This window comes from Macaca thibetana, chromosome 15, assembly GCF_024542745.1.
Source record: "Macaca thibetana thibetana isolate TM-01 chromosome 15, ASM2454274v1, whole genome shotgun sequence".
NCBI lineage: Eukaryota > Metazoa > Chordata > Mammalia > Primates > Cercopithecidae > Macaca > Macaca thibetana.
In genome coordinates, this window is record NC_065592.1 from 59,677,467 (window position 1) to 59,697,398 (window position 19,932).

Sequence of the window (19,932 nt, forward strand, 5' to 3'; positions counted from 1 at the left end):
ATCAAAATATTCATGATAAGCAAATATTCATGTTGTATCCCACTACAATCAATGTAGATACATAAAATTCTAAGACTTGCTAGAAAATAAAGAATAAGCAGTATGAAAAACAAAACAAAAGTAGACTTATGCACTAAAAAAAACTTTCCGATTTAGTGGAATTTTCCACCTGAGTCTATTCCATTAGCTCCATTCAAGGGTCAAGTTAGCAGTCCAAAAATGAGCAATCAAAGTGAACAAAGCACACAGTATAATATGCACAGATTAAGACTCTTTAAAGATTATAAAAATGTGGCTAGGGCACAGGAAAAAAAGCAGTATTTAAAGCTGGGTACATGTAGTTCTCAGGTGATTCAGTGATTCCCAACACTCCTTAGGCACTAGAGATATGCCAATCCTCTCCTCTCATTTTACAGTGATATCAACAAAAGATTGGCAGTTATTTTCATCCCATATAAACCAGAATAAAAGAAGCTTTTTACTTACAGCACCATGAGATTAGACTTTTCTCATGTCCACCACACGTAGGTACCTGGGGCTTTCATCTAAGCATGAAATGATTTTCAAGTAACCAATCACTTTAATACTAGCAACTCTTAAAATACACGAACACCTCCATGATGGTATTTTACATAGATAAATTTACTCATAAAGAAGAAGAAAGGATCAACTTGCCCATTTCAGAAAGTTTGGCAAACACATGTTGCTCAGATACAATGTTTATGTATAGGTGTGTATGGGTACAAAATCCTTTGCAAAAAATCACAAAGAAGAAAAGCAGGAATATTTTAATAAACTGTACCTGAGTTTCTCTTCACACAAGCGAGAGAGAAACATCCCTAAAGCAAGGCCCATGTGGATTTGCACGGCTTGAGACTCATCAGCACTTGGTTTCCCAGGTAACCTGGCAGTCAGCATGTTCAGGATTTCCTCAACCTTCTCTTTGCAAGAGATAATGAAAACTGGCACAAGGAGAGACAAAGCCGTGGCGGCAGCAGAACGGGCAATGGCACTAGCTGTGTTTTCACCAGAATAGGACTTCTAGGACATGCCAAAGAAAGAAAACAGGGTTAGCCTTTTATTTACAACGTGAAGGAAGCATACCTATCATAAAAGCACTATAAAACCACACAAGCCTCTCTTAGATCCACCCCGGCCGACACCCAAAATAATACATTTTTTAAAAATCCAAACATTTTTGTCTATAGATTATGTTTTCATTATTAATGAAATATTTTGCTACTAAATAATCAATTAATAATATCCTTTTAAATTTGAAAAACCAAATTACAAGTGTTTTCCTTTTAAAGGTTATAATTCCCTCACTATAAAGCTTGAAACAATTTCAGTGTTCCTAAAAGCCCACATGTGTATATACTTAAAAAAAAAAAAAATTGAAGCTATCTGAGCTTGGACAAACCAGCAAGTCACATTATAAATGTCCATAAAGCTAGGAGTTTTCCAGGAAAGAAAGGAAAAGAGAGGAAAAGAGTTTAACTTTAGTATAGAGAAACAAGTATAAATTTAGCACAGGGATCTATTGGCACATCTCCCAAAATTTTTTGGTGGGAACACTTCCCAGTAGATGGATTATTTCCTACAGGGGGTTAATTCCTTTTAATTAAAAAGGAAGTTGAAATCCTAAAAGCCTTTGGTTACAAAGCAATAACCAGCTATTCAAAATGAAATGGAGAGCTCTATATGCCCCTTCCTACATGTAATTATGGGAAAAGAAATGAATAACAGCCCTAATAAAATGACAGAGCAGCTGAATATGAACAGCTTCTATAAGAATCCCATGTTAGAGAGTTCTACCAGACATTATATATATTTATAAATATGTCTCAAGTGGGAAAGAAAGCCCATTTATCATTCCTCACTATTATCCAATTTAAAATTTCAGACACACCATAAGGACGGTGTTGTCCCTTGCAGTCAAAGCACATTAAAATGTGTTTTTAATTCTAGGCCCATTTGCTCTCTAAGCTTTGGTACTTTAAGGATAAAAATCAAACATACTAAGTTACACTTTAAATTAATATAGCACTATTTTAATGATAATGTTACTCAAAACGAGCCAGCTGGTAGCACACAGGAAATAAAGTGACTTTTAAAACACGGCTTTGAAAAGTATGGTAATGCAAAATCTCACAAAGGTAACAGGCAATCAGAGCTGACTAGTAAAGAGATTATTTTTATTGGTTTGTAAGAACTAAGCAGCATATGAGAAATTTCATACAGTGCCCTGCTCTGGTGAGTATCTGAACTAGATAGTTATTACAAAGACCTCTAAATAAGCATCTAAAGTTTTCATTCATCATTAAAGAAATAAGAACACTTTTGATAGAAAATAAATCATCATACAGCAATTAACTTTTTGAGCAAAATTTAGCTTCCAATTTAATTCTACATCATCTCATAAGTCATTTTTTTTTTTTTAACCTTGACTATGGTTAAAAATCTAGCTCTAAACCCAAAGCGCCTGATGAATACATACCCGATCTTCCCAAGGGCAGGAGGACAGAGGCACACACAATATACAGAGAAGACCTTCGGCATTGAGGTTTTAGGCTAAATTCATGATCTTAGCAACAGTTCAGAATTTGTATTGTATTTTTATTAAAATCAACTATAATCCTCTGCCACTCAGCTGATTGTCCCATGATCATTATAATTCCCTAGGCAATGGATAGTAATAGGGTAGAACCAAAATAGTTCTACACAGATATTGAAATAAAGCATGTACTATGACCAATAAAAGGAAAAGGAAACCTAAACAAAAAAGTGTTTTCTCATTTTGCTTCAAATCTTAGAATACAAGCATGAAGACAGAGGATAGGTAACAGGTGGCTTTTTTTTTTTTTTGTAATGATCAACAACATTACTTTGTATTTACAGAGTATTTAACGGTTTTCAAAACATTTTTACATAAAATATATTATTTGATCTTCACAGTCTTTTTAGACAGTTGGCAAAGCATTAATTTTTACTTTCATTTTGCAGATAAGAAAAATAAGAATGATGAAGTAAGTGTCAACAGTCACAAAAACAAGAAAGGGGGAGCAAGGGCTACAATTACTGCAGATGATATTGTTCAATTCCTTCATTTTATAAATAAGGACAAAAAGACTCAAAGAGGTTGAGTGAATTGCCCAAGGTCACACAACCTGAAATGAAAAAAAAAAACTGTGGCTAGAAACTTGGAGTCCCCACATTTCAGACACCGTTTATTCTACTACAACTGTAGCTCTCGACCCTGACTACACATTAGAATAACTGAGAGAGCTCTCAAAATGCTGATGCCCAGAGTTTATCCACGAGCAATTAAATCAGCAGTGGGGACTACACATCAGTATTTCTTTTTATATGTGTGTGTATATATATATTTCACATGTTATATATGCATATGTACATACATATATATTAATATTTATAGACATTTCTTATAATTTATATGTAATATTTCCATATTTTATATATATAATATTTCTTGTGTGTGTGTATTTAAAGTTCCCTAGGTGATTCTAACAAATAGCCAGGGATGAGAATCATTACACTATACAATGGATTTCTTTCTTTTTTTTTTTTTTTTTTGAGATGGAGTTTTTCTCTTGTTGCCTAGGCTGCAGTGCAATGGTGCAATCTTGGCTCACCACAACCTCTGCCTCCTGGGTTCAAGTGATTCTCCTGCCTCAGCCTCCCAAGTAGCTGGGATTACAGGCATGCGCCACCACGCCTGGCTAATTTTGTATTTTTAGTAGAGACGGGATTTCTCCATGTTAGTCAGGCTGGTCTCGAACTCCCAACCTCAGGTGATCTGCCCACCTCGGACTCCCAAAGTGCTGGGATTACAGGCATGAGCTACGGTGCCTGGCCTTTTATATAATGGATTTCATGTGAACAACTGATGTCCTAAGAGTCAACCCTTGAGTTTTCTGATCATGTTTTATTTCTTGCACTTACATAATAAAACCAGGAGAGAAGCTGCCCTCTGGGTTGGTAATGGCTATCCACAATGACCAAGAGTGTATCAAGTACCATGGAAATCCACTCTTTCATTGAAAGGAAATTAGGTTGAACCTGCAGATGAATTAAAAACATGAAATGATTATGGAAAAAAGAAAACAAATCTAAAGATTATTTCTAAATCCAGGGTGCAACTCCCTTCTATATTAAACAATAAAGTGCTATCATCAAAAAGTAAACTTCATCTGCTTGGACTATGAGCATGCACGTATGAGGTGTACAGGTAGTTGACAAATACACATTTTACCCTCACCTGTGCCCCAAAAGAAATAAGATTTACCTTTTATGAACAAGTTAGCAGAAGAGGATAGATGCTGCAAAACATAACTATCCAAGAGCTCTTCAGAGCTCTCCTGCGTTGAGTGAATCATAGTGAAGATAATATGGAGGTTAAAAGGACAGGTGCAAAAAACACAATTCAAAAATTCTCATTTCTGTGACTTCTTATGTGACAAAGGAGGCAATAAACAGCCCACAACATTCTGATCAACATCTCTAGCATTTCTGGTGACTATTAACATTTAGTTGTCATTTCAAGCATCTTGACAACATTCACCTAACTCACTGAAAGATTAGGTAGAAAACATGAATCATCTTCAGTTTGACAAAGAAGAGGAAAGAGAACACAAAACCAAAACAACAAAACCCCACTCATTAAAAATAAAACTTGGTTATTAAAGTCACTCATGACCATGGATGTCAAAAGCATTCATTAACTCACATGGTAACTGGAATTATTGTAATTCCTTGAATCAAACAAGGCTGTCACATCTTCAAATCTTTTGTTGGTGGTCATATGCAGGTTTGAATAATGTTTGAAAGTTTCAACTTTAATTAAATAATGAGGTCTTGAATTTGCATTGAGTAATAGCTAAAGGCAAGGTCATCATGAATAAAAGCAAAGCCCTATCTTTGGACTGTGTGGTTTCTCAATGTGTGTTGCAGTGTGTTGGTGTGGAGGAGAAAGTGAGAAAGGCTGGAACTCAAACTCTGAGCTAGACCCCTTTATTACTGGGGAAAATACTGTATAACTGGTAGTTTGACAAAAATAACACCAAAGTGAAGGGATCATAGAAAGGGGCATTGACTTTTTAGGTTGTAGATCTATGCAGCATGTTGCCTCTGTTAAAATATTCCATGGCTCTCTGAAAGACATGAAACATTTCCTCTCTATAAAATTTCCATCTTTCTTATCAGTAAGATTCTAAGTTTAAAATTAAATTTTCATAGGGTAATTAACTAATATCATTCATGCAATAATCCCTTGGCTTCTTTCCCTTCCCTACATGTAATATATATCCATGGCTTTTGCCACACAGCACCATTTCTCTGTTTACTGGTAGTAGCATCCTTTACAGAGTTCCGTCTTCCCCCCTATTTGAAGGCTAAATGCTCAATCAAGCTAGCTGTCCTACACTATCCAAGGGGTAGGCCTAGGACCAAAGAGACTCTGAATTTTAAGTAAGTGGTACAAGGACAATAAATGACTGAAGTTGTTCTCGCCCACTGGAGGTGGTCTGCTTAGATGTTTCGTTAGTACCTGTTGCCTGGACTCCCCAACTTGCCTTGGTTCTTGTTTTTCCCAAAACTCAGTTTTTAAGCTTTGCCTTCAATTCCATGGGCTTCTAGATTCCATATACTTCCTGTTCCTTTTTTGTTTAAATGAGTCATCAGAGTTGGTTGTTTTTAGTGTACCACCAAAAAAACCCACAACAAAAATAGAATACAGATAGCCCGTAAGATACTCCTTGAGGACAGAGACAGACTGAATAGTTTTGAATGGTTATTATTAATGAGAGCTTAGTATCTACGAGCTGTTGTGCTTCACATATATTAATTCATTAATCCTTCCAATAATCCTATCTGGTGAGTATTGTTATCCCTCCACTTTACAGATGGGGAAATAGCTTCTGAAAGAGGAAATTGCTACAAATAGGCCACAGAGGTAGTAAGTGGAGGTAATAGGATCTAAATATAGGACTTTCCTATTCCAAAGCCTATATTTTTTAACAACTCAGTTATGTCGTCTCTGTATGATGATGGCTACCAGATAATGAGACGTAAAACAAGAATAAATTCATGCCTTTTTATTTAGACAGATATGAATTATCCAAGAAAGTACACTGGAAATGAACAGTGGCCAGCTCACCACATGTTTAATTAAGAAATAACTGCCTTGCAAAAATGAATAGGCACTTTGTCATTGACATCTACAATTAAAATGCAAAGTACATTTTTTTTTCAGTCAATAAACACTGCTTATTTATCATTTTGACAGCATTGTTCACTTTCAGTAAGCCTAGTTAACCTTGTAAGATTGGTTACCACTGATGTAAATACAAAAAGATAACCCCTATGGCATAACATTGGCACCTTCAAATAGATATGACCACTTAACTGTGATGGAGAAAGGAAAACAGAAAAGCAGCAAAGTTAGGAAGACACTAAGGCTCACAGTAAATAGGCCCATCAAGTACTATAACTTGGTGCCATAATCACAGAATCTAACCTTGTAAGCCCAGGGCCAGGCTACTTAAAGCCAGGCTTAAAAAGACATAACCAAAGCCCAATTGTTTAAATTACCCCAACTAACCTCCAGGAGCCCGTCAGAGTCTGAGGAGAGGCTGGCTTCATGTCTAGACACGACGACAGCAAGGCTGCTTAGAGCTAACAGCGCATTGCCTTTCACTACCGGACTCTCCCTGTTCAAAAGGAAAAAAAATTCAACAGAGAACTTTGGTATTAACCAGGAGAAGAGAAAGAGCTAATATAGGAGGGTAGATGAAGTCAAAAAGCAACTTGTATTCCTTCACAGAGTCTTGTAAATGCAGGTCTGCTTGTTCCCTGAGGCCAACAGTTTCTTTCCTTCCTTCTGAGTCTAGAGCTGATTCTGAACTCTTATCAATGTAGTATGGGTCATTATGCCTTTTTATAACTTAAAAATCCAAGCTGAGTAAGTTGTTTCTTCCTAAATTTTTATTTCATCATTTAACATTACATTTCCTAGGCTCTCTTCTGTGTCATTTTTGGCCTATTTAAAATTATTGATTTGTTCTAAACACATAACTAAGACAGTTATGTCAGTAAGCCCAGCCAAATAGAATGCTCTTTGGCTTTTCTGAAGCACTGGTACGTTGAACTGGCTTCTAGCAAACCACTTCAGACTGCACACCTTAAAATTTGACACATGGCAGCTTTTCTCACTCATTATTATCCTCTCCTTCTTTCTCTTAATATGGCAAAGCTATCAACCTGAAAGTCAGTTTGAAATATAATTTGGAGACCCCACATAAAATACAAAGGAAAAAGCACTGTTTTTAGACTATTTGGTCTGAAACTTGCCTTTTTATATCATCTAAATGGTAACCTTCTAATATTAGCAATAAACTCTTATGTTTGACTTTGGAATTTAACACAAAAACCTGAACCTTTTTAATATACTTACCACTTGAAAATGTACATTTAATATTATTCCATAATTCCAAGCTGATCCTATAAAGTCCCCACATCAATGAGATGCTCTAGGTTTGCCAATTCTGTTATAACAGAACTCCAGCAATAAGAGCACCCATACCATCAGATTGTTCAGTTCTCAGTCCTATGATGTGGTTTCCCATGAATACAGACAATGTTCCCCAAAATTTGGACTTGAAACTTGAATCTGAATTCAGTGCATGATCCAAGAACCACTTCCTGCTTACCTCAGGGCAGGACTACAACAGAGGTGAGGGATAAGGAAGATTTTCAACTCTGCTCCCTTAATGAGCCTAGTACCTCCAGTCCCAAGCCATAGTCTCAATTGAACACTGAGTCAGTGGGTATTAAATTGTTGGTGCACACATGTTTTCTTGCATTTCTGCTTCCATTTGGTAAGAATGGGACTCAGGACTTGCCATTAACAAATCCTTCCATCTACCTATTCGCCCATCCCTCCTTCCCCCTCTCAGTCCCACTTTAGAGTGGTTTAGCTCTGTGAAGGCTTGAAGTCTTGATCATTTTGTTCACCCCCCTCCACCTCAATTTATTCCTCCATGAGGCCCGTCAAAAGTTAATAAGACATCAACATTTATAATGGGGAGGGTTGGAGGAGAAAATGGGAAGGAAGCCTTGAGGTCTAAGCAGATGGCTCCAAGTTGGGTTTTGCTAGAGTTCTGCAAAGAGAATTACTGAGCACTCATATAGCTAATAAGAAAACACAAGGAAACAAGGTGGGATTTGGTCACTCCTAGGTGCCCTAGCCATAAAATCATTTAACAAAAACAAAATTAAATATTTTATTTCTAATAGTATCTCTTTCTTTTAACAGAATATCCTGAGACCTTTCCTACTGTAAAATGGTCATGAATCCCTAAAGCTGAGTTTTAAAAATAGTTTTAAATTCTGAGTGATCTGAGAATTAATTAGAGTCCCAGTTTTATTATCCTGCAGAAAACATGAGGTCACTAGAATCTGGGTATCAAATGTCATAAAACAAATACATTAGATAAGATAACATAAAAAGTTATTTTTAACCCCAAAATTCTGAAAGAGAAATTAGCCTCAGTTTTAAAACAGTACCAAAAACTATTTTATTTCAAATCCTTCACTAGTCTTGACATACCTGAGTATGTATTGTTCTTAAGTAATGGAGAAAAATTTATTTAAAACCACTGGTAATAAGATCTTTGGTTGCAGAATGAATGAATATTTGGACAATAATCTTTGAATTAAAAACCTAGTCCACTCTACACAGTGCAGCCCTAGGCCAAGTTACACATTTCACAAAGGTACCATGACTAACTTTTCGCATTCCCTTCATGCCTGCCACAATGACTTATGGATAGAAGGTACTCAATACATACTTAGTGAAATGAATTCAAGGAGGAGCTGGAGAGGTGGGAATCTATAACTGGTTCAGTAAAAACTCATCACCTTGTTGCTCAATAACCATCCCCTAACAGTCAAATGGCAGCAACTAATTTGCATAATAACATGTCAGCATCCATACAGTATTTATTTAGGCAACACCACTGACATTTTAATTAAATTGTCCTTTAAAACAAAATGATGTTATTAATCTAATTAAAAAGCACAAGGAAGGATGAGTTACACTGATGCTTTCTTACGGACAAAGTATTACATTACATATTAGTAAAGTGACTCAATACTTTAGGGATTTTTATCTTCAGGTTTAAATCTGTTTAATAAATAATAATGGAAATAAATTTACATCAATCATCAGGTTTTATATGTGTTCTGATTCTCCCTTACCCCATCCCTGAAGCTTTAAAAAGGTTATTAAATGAACAAACCAGGATCTTCCCATGATTGGTATTTTACTTTTTGCATTTAACTTCTAGCTCTGAACAAAACAAGCCCTATCCTGACCCAAATCAGCCTGTGGCAGCCGTGGCTAAGGATAGGGAAGCTAAGCTGGCAGTGGGCAGTAGTGAAGACCTCACAGGGTTGGAGGAAGCCAGTGGGAAGAAGACGACAGGGTGACAGAATGATTTTTTTCCCCTGCTCTATCACCAGTCTCTCAGCCTCCAGACCTAAAATATCTCTTATTCACTTGCTGCCATTCCTAGTATTGTCAAGATTGCTTTATTAAAATAAGGTCTATAAAATACTTTGTAAGTTTTGATGGGAAGGTAATGCCACGAGAATATGAATTATTTTTACTCATGTGAACACACTTTCTTTAGGTACTAGTCACGAAGTGATGCTTTATGAATCTGAAGATCACAATCACCCTGGAATACAATTTTAGAATGGAAAATTGCAATAGCTACTAGACAGGGGAAATTATAATGTGCTTTAGGAGAAAGTTGGTAGTTTCTTCTGCATTCAAGCTTTTTGCTGCAAAGGTCAGAGCACTGCTTTTAATAGGATCTACGTAGACTACCTAAGAGAACAAACTATGACAGGTAAAGGTCAAAGACAGCCTGCATTCTCATCCCAGCATCCCCTCCCCCTCTGATACGCAACTGTGCCCTCTCCCACTGTGTCTGCAATTCACCAAACTGGAAAAAAAAGACATAAATGAGTCTCTATCTAAGCTCTCTGTATTTTAGTTTTCATTTTATCAACAGGTATCTCCCAGTGCCTTCCATAGGACTGAGTCGGGGAGGATTATCACTTCTATTTCTCTTTATCCAGAAGACATGAGACTGAATAGTGATAATCTGCTGAGATCAGACTTCACAGTTAAGTGTCTGTTTAAGAAATTACTAATAGAAAGCTAACCCTAAGGTAGATCATTTTTTGTTTTGTTTTTAAGGCAAAATCTATTTAGCTACAGAAGGTTTTGTGACATGAAAAGGATAAACTATACTACAATTAAAAATTTCTAGATGATATGGACTTTCAATACACATGAAATTCTCTAGGTCAAAGGTATATCTATGTTAGCTGAAGGCGAAAAAGAAAGGAGTCAAACAGAAATGGCAGCAGTTAAAGGAGATGGTGGAAGGGAGGAGTGTAACTGGCATGTAACTTACTGCCAGGAACAATTAGTCAACTTATTAGTTAACAAAGGAACCTGAAGAGATTGTTCAAGCAAGTTCTGGGTATTCTTTAGTGAGAGCTGGCTTAAGGTAAATAAAAACCATCAAGGCAGTGACAATCAAGTAATTTTTGTTAAAACACCATAAGCACATGACTAAAACTGCTTTTTTAATGGGCCTTGGCATTAGTTTTTAGCATTTAAAAATTCAATTTTTAGATATGTTGAACCCAGTAACACCAATGGAACAAAAGGAAGTACTACCAACATAACTCATATTAGCAAGGATTTTTTTTTTTTATCCCCTTGAACTAAATTACAATCCTTTAAGTCTCCACCAAAGCACATGTCATCTGTTAGGTATATAGCAGGGGCTCAACTTCAGTGACTCCTGATGTAAAAGTTATATGTTAGTACCAATCCCTCTGTATTTTCACAAAAAGACATGTAGTAAGAATTCACCTACTATAAGAAAGGGTAACGATTAATTTTTTTGAAAAATAATTGAAGAGTACTTTAAAATCCTTAAAGTTATGACATGCCCTAAAAGGAGAAAATGTATGTACCATGTACCTGCCAGGAAAAAGTATTTATAAAAAATGTTTGATAAAAGACTAAATGGATCTTACTTTGCAGCTGCCTTGGTGATCTCATCAGTCAGCATGTCTCTAACCCTGCAATAAAGACGGAAAATAAATAAGAGTTTATGGTAGAACAAGAAATCATTCCTTTCTCTTTTTCATCAATTAATAAGAACATCCAGCAATGGCTCCAGATCTTAAAACTGTACTAGAATTTTAGTGTAAGGTGAAAGAACTGTAATAAGGGCTCTGCTTCAAAGACAGCTTCATTTTCCTGTTCATGAGGTCACTGAGTGGAGGCAAGGAGGAGGTGAATGTGTGACTGAGAGGGGATATACGACAGCACTGTAACAGTATTATCTCAGATGGAGTGGTGCGCATACAAGTGTCCGTTATATTAGTCTCTATTTATAAATTTAAAGGTTTCATAAACATTATTAAAGTTATTGCATTTAAATACAAATTATATTGACATTCATAAATATTTACATTTGATATATAATAAAATCTTAGCTATTCAGCACTCTGAGAATGAGTCACTCTTAAGAGGCAAGTTATTCAGACAGGTGCAATACCTCCTATAGATCTCAATCTTTTATTTTTCAAAAGCATTTGACTGTAAATTTCTCTAAAATGTACTGTCTAGTTTCTGTGTTCCTAAATAGAATATAGTCCATTCAACGTAATATTTCATTGGTCAATGTGGGATATTTACAAATGATGACCTATGTATACTTACATTTAAGGTCAAACTTTCCACTTGTGCACTAAAGCTACTTCTCTACTCCCTCCTCTCTGCTGCATCACACATTTTTCCATCTCTACTTGTATTATTCCCCTTAGTATGTGAACCTACTGTAGTATCCACCCTCTAAAAGAAGAAAGAAGAACAAGCCCACCAGCTATTGCCCCATTTCTTAGTCTGTTATACATCAAAACTCCTGTAAAAGATTATCTATACTTGATGACCCTAGTTATCTCCTTCCACTCTCTCTAGATCCTGGCTTTTGTCTCAATAACTCTTACCAAAACAGCTCCCGTCATGATCACCAATTATTTTCAAGAGACTGAATCTAATGCTCAATTCTCGGTCCCTATCTTCTGCAGCCTAACAGCAGCATTTGACACAGTTGGTTATTCCTTTCTTAGAACACCTTCTTTCCTTCGCTTTTAAGATTTTACCCTCTTTTGTTTCTTTTTCTACATCACTGATAACTAATTTTCCATCTGCTTTATTGGTTCCCTCTTCATCTTCCCCACCTTTAAATATAGAACCAGGGCTCAATCTTTTGAAACCTTCTCTTTCTGTATTCACTCCCTAAGTGACCTTACCCAGCATCATGATTTTAAATGCCATCAATATGCTGATGTTCACTAAATTCACCTCTCTAGCCCTGAGCTCTCCCTGGAACTACAGACTAGTCAACAACCTGCTTGCTATCTCTAACTGGAGGCTGATGAGGCATCTCAGGCCTAAGTCCAAAATCTGATTCCTACTCTACGCAGACCTGCTTTTCTCTAGTCTTCCTTGTCTTAAATGGAAATGCCATACTTTTGTTTAGAGTTAAAATCTTGGGATATCTTTGATTGATCCCTTTCTTTCACATCCTTTATTTCAAGTATTAGCATTTATATCATATGGTATCTGCTTAAAATGATTCAAAATCAATGTACATTTCCACAATAACATCCTAGTCTAAAACACTATTATCTCTTGCCTAAATTATTGCAACAGACTCCTAACCATGCCCCGCAGGGTGTATTTTCAACATAACAGCTAGAGTGGTCCTTTTAAATCATGAGTCAAATTCTATGATTAAGATCTGCCAATGTTTCTCCATCTCACTCACAAAGTCCTCTTTGTGCTGACAAAGACTCTCCACCCTGCAATCTCCCGAACTTCCCTACTCTTATGTCCACTATTTCCATCCTTGCTCTCTCTATGCCACACAGGCTTTGCCAGGTACACTCCCAGGGCCTGTGATGAATTCACTGTTTCCTCTTCCTAGAATGCTCTTTTGCATATCAGCTTGGCTCACTCCACCACTTCTTTCAGGTCTCATTCAAATGTCACATTATTAAAAAGGCTCTGTTCACCCTACAGAAAATGGTAGCGCCACCCCCCAACCTCACTCAAGCCTCATTCACTCTCTATTCCCTTTATCATACTTTATTTTTCTTCCACGAATCAACTTCTATCATATTCCATTTGTTTATTTGCTTATTATAGGTTTCCATCTACTCAAGTATAAGCTTTGGAAGGACAAAGAAGGGGCTTTATTCACTACTGTTCCTCTGTGCTTAGAACAGTGCCTGGCACATGACAGACACTCAATAAATACTTTTTGAAATAATAAATCAAGTGACGACTTTACTTAGATTTGGGATTGTGTTCCAATTAAGTGAGGATGATGAAGAGCTCACTTCAAGGTAGCTTATTAGTCACTGCAGGTTTAACTAAATGTTTTTTTCTTTCTTTCTTTTTTTTTTTTTTTTTTTTAAATAAAGACAGGGTTTTGCCATGTTGCCCAAGCTGGCCTTGAACTCCTGGGTTCAAATGATCCACCTGCCTTAGCCTTCCAAAATGCTGGGACTACAGGTGTAAACCACCACACCCAGCCTATATCATTCTTAAGAAACTTCTAGGGACCTGTCTCCTTTATACCCATATATACACAGCCCATGAGTTTTCACCAGCAATAGGTATCGATAGGTCTTTCTACATATTTTAAAGAACTTAGCAAATATACTACTTCACCAATTATCACTTTCAGATGATTAAATGAAAAATAGATGCAAAAGGTATGAGCAAATAGGATGCAAAACCCTCTAATCCTAAATCCAATATCATAATGTTTAAACTTCATTGCCTTTTTTTTTTTCTTACAAATCTAGAAAATACGGCTTAGAATACAATTAATCAAAAACACACACACAGTTTCTGCTTTTCTACATCAGCCAATTGTCAGTAAATGAAAACCTATAATTAAATAACCATTGGACAGATTTTCAGATTAAAGCAACCTGTGGTTGTAGGCAAAGCTATTTAGGCACTTTACTTACATTTAGGCTGGTGAAACACAAATCTGATAGAGTATTCTTCTCAACCCATGTAACAATTTAAGTTGCTTTTATGAGCCAGTACTAATATATTTCTAGATAATATAGTGGGAATTCCCTAGGAAATGTCTGCCAAAGAAATTAAAGCCATGACGTGGTAAAGTTGCTCCTAATAATTATGTCTTGGGGAAAATGGGAGCAGAAGAGGGGAGAAGTAATCCTTGACTACATGTGAGGTAGGAAAGCAATGAACAGAGTGGGAAAAACAGAATTTTTCATTCAAAAGCATATAAAATATCAGTTACAGGTGGAAAAGGGAAAAAGCAAACTGTTTCCACATTGTTTTAGAATGTGTGTGTGTGCGCACGTGTGTGTGTGTGTGCGTGTGTGTGTGTATGTATAATTTATAAATAAAGCTCTCCATCTTCTATCTAGGGAATACATCTATCAGCTCTTCTGTCATTTCCCCTTCAGGCTTATATAGAAGTTAAACCTACTAATCTTAAAGCCTTCAAAGTAGTTACCTTTCCCCTCATAGCTCACTTCCCATGACAAATAATGGGCAGCCGAACACGAACCCTTACCAGAGCCAGGCTGTGCTCTTTTTGTACTGCACCTCCTCAGGTTCTTCTTTTCCATGTTTTAACTGCAACTCCAGCTCTCCTAGTCTTCCCTGCAAAAATCACAGCATAAATCAGCATGCAAACTCGATGGCTGAAGTGATTTTAAAATTTCTTTGGAAAACACAGATATATCATTTCCCATTTGGCCTTAAGTGTTCAGGATAGGATATTAGATTATGAAAAAGAATGTGTGAGGAGAAATCATCACATCAATGCTCAGGTATTTCTACATTCACCAAAGAGGTAAAATCCTAGAGAAGTTGTATGTTTGGCAAATTTAGTGCAGAGAATTTCATTTTGGGATACTTACTGAATCAAATTTGAATTTCAGAGGCCCCATTTAAAAAATCTCCTACATGCTAGTGATCTGCCTTTGTTAGCAACTGATAATTTTAGCTAACACCAAAATATACCAAGATTGAGGGACATACACCAGTATTACAACAGAAACATAGAAAACAAGCTAGATAAAGCACGTAACACTTAAGATTTAGGTAAGATACAACATAATTTATTCTCCAACAGCTCCACATCACAATTCTATTTCTTGAGTGAACTTATAAAAATAGATACCATAATTCCCAAATTCTACCATGTGAAAAAAATATTGCTAACATTGTTCAAGTCCAAGGCCTTTAAATATGTATTATCTTTTCCATTTTTTTACTCAGAATTATTTTAATCAGATGCTTCCCCTTCTACTCCATCACCAATTACGTTATCTAAATGTGATTAAAATATTGATTTGTTGATGGGCCCTAACTTGGACAAGAATTCAGCAGTGTAATGCCCAACCATTAGCAGAAGTAGATGTGCCAGTTTACATCTCACAAGCAGTAAACAAGAGTTCTGGTTACTTCATATTCTCACCAGCAATCAGAACTGTCAGGCTTTTAATTTTTACCATTTTGGTGGATATGAAACGGTCTTCACTATGGTTTTAATGTTATTTCATTATTTACTAGTGAGATTGGGCATCTTTTCACATCTTACTTAACTATGAGGATTTTTCTATTCTGTCCATTTTTCTATTAGCTGTCTTTTTCTTATTGATTTTAGAGTTCTAAGATATAGTCTATAGAAGAAAAGTATATATCTCTCCATACTTAGAAAAGTGATACACATTGAAGAGTTAAGGACATAGGCTCAGAATGCCGTGGCCTAATGCCATTTACACTTACTGGCTGTGTAAACTCAGACAAGTTACTTCACTTCTCTAAGCTTCAGTTCCCTCATTTGTAAAATGTGGCCAACAAATATCTGATGGTATTAAAGCATGACATTAAATAATATAAAAAAGTGCCTATTTAGCATAGTGCCTGATAACAAATAATAGCTACCGTTATTAGATTTGTTGTCAATAACCAAAGATCTCTACCCCCCTCTTATTTTCTTACAAAACCATCTTTCATGAATTTATCTAAATATTTCCTGAAATAATCCATATTTTTACCTGTATAATCTCATGGAGTAAGAGGTTCCCAAAAATCTAATATCCAGACTATAAAGTTATATGTCCTAGTACTTCTCACAGTTACTCACCCTGTGAGGTCAAAGACTATTTATCAATCTACGGAGTTTGCGTATTTAGCACAACTCCCAACTCACCATACCCTGGGGCTTGCCAGTTCAGGCACTCTGAGATGTAACGGACACTCTATTCACATCCTTCATAGTTTGTTTGCTTCAATCATATCCCATACTTTCAAAGATAGAATTCTGGCCCTTTCATTCTCCTGTTTGTTTCTTGGAAACTAGCAAGATATTAATATTGGTCTCCCAGGAGTCCAGGCAAAACAAAGTATAAAACAATTTTTATTGCCTGTCTCAGTTATGCTTCTTAAATTATGCCTCCTTACCCCTAAAACATTTCCTATAATGCTTTTCCAAAAAAGGCAAGGAACAAGAAATTAAAAGGTTAAAATTTGTTTAAAAATAAACAAAACACAAGAAAACTAGAATACATGCACTTTCTTAAGAAGGCCTACCATTTTAATCTTCCCTGAAGTCACAAACCAGCACAACCATTCTATTGTGACTAAGTCGTTTTCATGTTTTTTCTTTCTCTGAGTCTGTTCTTTTCCATCTCCTTTTCTGGAATGTCTCCCTCATTAATCCCTGCCAGCCAATCTATGTTGGGCTATTTACTCAGATTCATGTTGCCTTCCAATTCTTGACGTACTGGTAATAGAGAGATCCAGCAGCATTCATCTCAGTCATCTCTGCTTTTCTGACTAACATTTTTGAGAAAAACTTATTGGGAGCAAAATGGCTACAGTGATCACCTGAATTGAGGATTTTTGGATTGCCTGTAGATTCCAATGATTAATCTAGCTATCCCCTCTGATTTTTAATCTTTAGCCTATACCATAAGAACTTGTTGATTATAGTAAGTAATTTCACCTAGCTTCCTATACATTTAAAACAAAACAAACATACACACACAAAAAAGGAAAAAAAGTATAAGCTGTCATAGAGTAACTTATTAGAAGCTGCAGTTCCTGATCTGGGCTCTGATTTCAGATTATTTGGCAACTAGACGGCCAATTCAGGAAAAAATGCCTACAGTTAATTTGCTTTCATACCTCTCTCCTGTTTGAGATCATATTTACAATTCCAAAGAGCCCTTTTCACAAAGGCTGGAGACCTTAACCTCCACAGCATCCCAGAAGGGTAACAAGATAAAGACTGTAGAGGGCTCCTAACCAAAATGGCCTCTGTACTGTCAGTCAGCTTCTATCTGCATTTTTCATCTTAATGGGAAGAAATCTAAATACCTCTCCATGTCAACCACTTTGATATGCTTATAGTTAAAAACCCCAGGTTCCTACGGAAAAATTAGGTAAGGCTTGAAGCAGACATCTAAGCAGAAGCTACAAGTAGTGTTCAGATCTCAGACTTACATCCTAATTAGCCTCCAGGAAGTAATGGAGAATGCACCTTTTAGTGGGTTTCCTAGGCTTAACTGAATAAAACATCGCTCCTCGAAATGATCCTCTAGTTTAATGCTAAAAAATATGTCTAGCACCAGATGGAAGTAACTGTAATTCCTGTACAGAAAAAGTGTCTCTAGGACAGAAATTCTTGATATAGACAAGGAGTCTGGCAGTTGCTCCAATTATTCCAAGATACCATAAACTCTATTTAAGTGTGTGGACTCATTTAAAAAACTTGTTTAAGCGTAAATGCATCAGTGTACTTTCAAGTAATAGTGATAGCCTAAAACACACTGCTGTACTTTTAAATAATACTGCAAATCTCATTTTAATCCATCCTTTCACTTTCTCTTCTTTTGTCACCAACTCTCAATGGAACTGGACTTACTAGAAATCCAAAGTTAAGGGATTTTAAATGATAAATAAAGATACCAACCATCACCTTAATAGCAGAATAATTGACCTGCATTGCTAAAAATCATGAAAAATCGACAGGTTTTTCATAGATCAAATAGATCTGCCCTTTAAAACATTAAACAAACTTGCATTATTTATTATAACAATTAATGACAGTGTTAGGGAAGATACATGGCACAGTGGAAAAGGCTAAGGCTCTGGAGTCAGACAAATCCAGGTTAAGTTCCTGTATTTTCATTTAGTGCCTGTTGGGTTCCTGAACTGTTTGCTTTGCTTTCCTAGCTAACCCTGCTTCCCCGTCTATAATCCTATTATACATGGGGTTAATAACATCCACTTCAAAGGGGTTCTGTACAGATTAATTGAAATAATATATGTTAAGTATTAGACACACACTAGTTACTCAACAAACCATAGCCCTTATTAAAAAAAAATCACGGCTTTTTTTTTTAATCAATTGCAAGTCATCTGCAGAATTATACTATAATCCTATTCAATTTAGCCTTTCTTACACTAAGAGCTAAATAGAATTCTCAGTTCATTCTGCAGGAGGAGGAGCTCTTCATCCCTTTCTCCAGGTGCCCATAGCATTTTGAACATCTTTTATTAATGTACCAAAGATATTGTACTGGAATTGCTATTGGGCATGTTAGCCTCCACCAATGGGCTGGGAGCTCATTGTGAGGAAGGAGTGCCCTCAGTGTCCCACACACCCAGCATGGGACCTCCCCAATAAAACATGTTCCATAGTTTGGTGAAGAAAAAACTCAACATTACTTGGGGAAAAATGAATGTGAGAAAAAGTGCATACTCTGACTTGCAATCTCATGCTTCCTGACTAAAAACTGTAATTGGCTGTTAAAGAAATATAGAGACATGAGTCATTCATTCATTCACTCATGCATTTATCCAAAACATGCTGGGTGCCCAGATGCTGCTGAAGATAAAAATTGAGTAAGGAAACAATAAGCAAAAGAAAATGATGATTCCAAAGGAACATCTTTAAAATGCAGATTACAGTACATTTAGAGGATCTTCTAAAACCATTTGCTCAAAGTTTGGCTGGTAGACTATGTGGATTTAAATCACCTGGCAGCTTGTAGAACACGGAGATTCCTGGTCCCCTATTCACTTCTAATGAATCAGAATCTCTGAAGATACATTAGTGTTTTACGAGTTCTAGGATCCATAAGATGGGTTGCAAAAAGGTTTTGCGATTAGAACACCATTGCCCAGACAGTCATTCATCTCAACCTATCCTATGCCCCCCTCACTCCCTCACCTCATTTTATAGGAGAGCTGTTATCTCTAACCACAATACCGCACTTCTAACCCTCCACGGAAATCTTATTCTGGGACATAAATTACTTAAGTAGCATCGGATTTTTCCTATTATCCTTAATAATCAATTTTAAGCTAGGAAAAACAATTAAGCTAGTTGTTTTCTTATATTGTTAACTGTATATTCCCCAACTGATTAAAAATTATTTCTAATTTTAAAAATTAACGAACTATAACTTATAATATTATTGGATCAAATAAACTCAAATTGAGAATATCTCATTCATTTAATGAGCACCTAGTATGTCTAGACACTTATGTCAGGGCCAGAGACAACAGACCTCCTGCCCTTAGGAGCATAGAGACAACTGGAGGTCCTCGCCAAATAACTAACATGATAAGGGCTTCAAAAAGGGAAGCTCAGATACTAAGCAAGTACACAAGAAGGGCATATAATCCAAGGCGAGAGAAGTAAGGCACACAGTGCCTGACCAGATAAATTGATCTAGAGAACAAGTAGAAAT

The 19,932-nt window shown here is 36.2% G+C and overlaps 1 protein-coding gene across 11 annotated transcripts in view; it reads right to left on the reverse strand.

The window, feature by feature from the left end:
- The window catches only part of FOCAD (focadhesin), a 312,387-nt gene that overhangs the window by 64,969 nt on the left and 227,486 nt on the right, over window positions 1-19,932 (reverse strand). For all 11 annotated transcript variants that reach the window (XM_050761318.1, XM_050761319.1, XM_050761315.1 and 8 more), the window contains 5 exons: window positions 14,736-14,824; window positions 11,140-11,184; window positions 6,620-6,728; window positions 3,964-4,080; window positions 803-1,041 (listed from right to left, as the gene is read on the reverse strand). In XM_050761318.1, coding sequence (XP_050617275.1) covers window positions 803-1,041; window positions 3,964-4,080; window positions 6,620-6,728; window positions 11,140-11,184; window positions 14,736-14,824 — 599 coding nt within the window. The remainder of the gene's footprint in view (window positions 1-802; window positions 1,042-3,963; window positions 4,081-6,619; window positions 6,729-11,139; window positions 11,185-14,735; window positions 14,825-19,932) is intronic.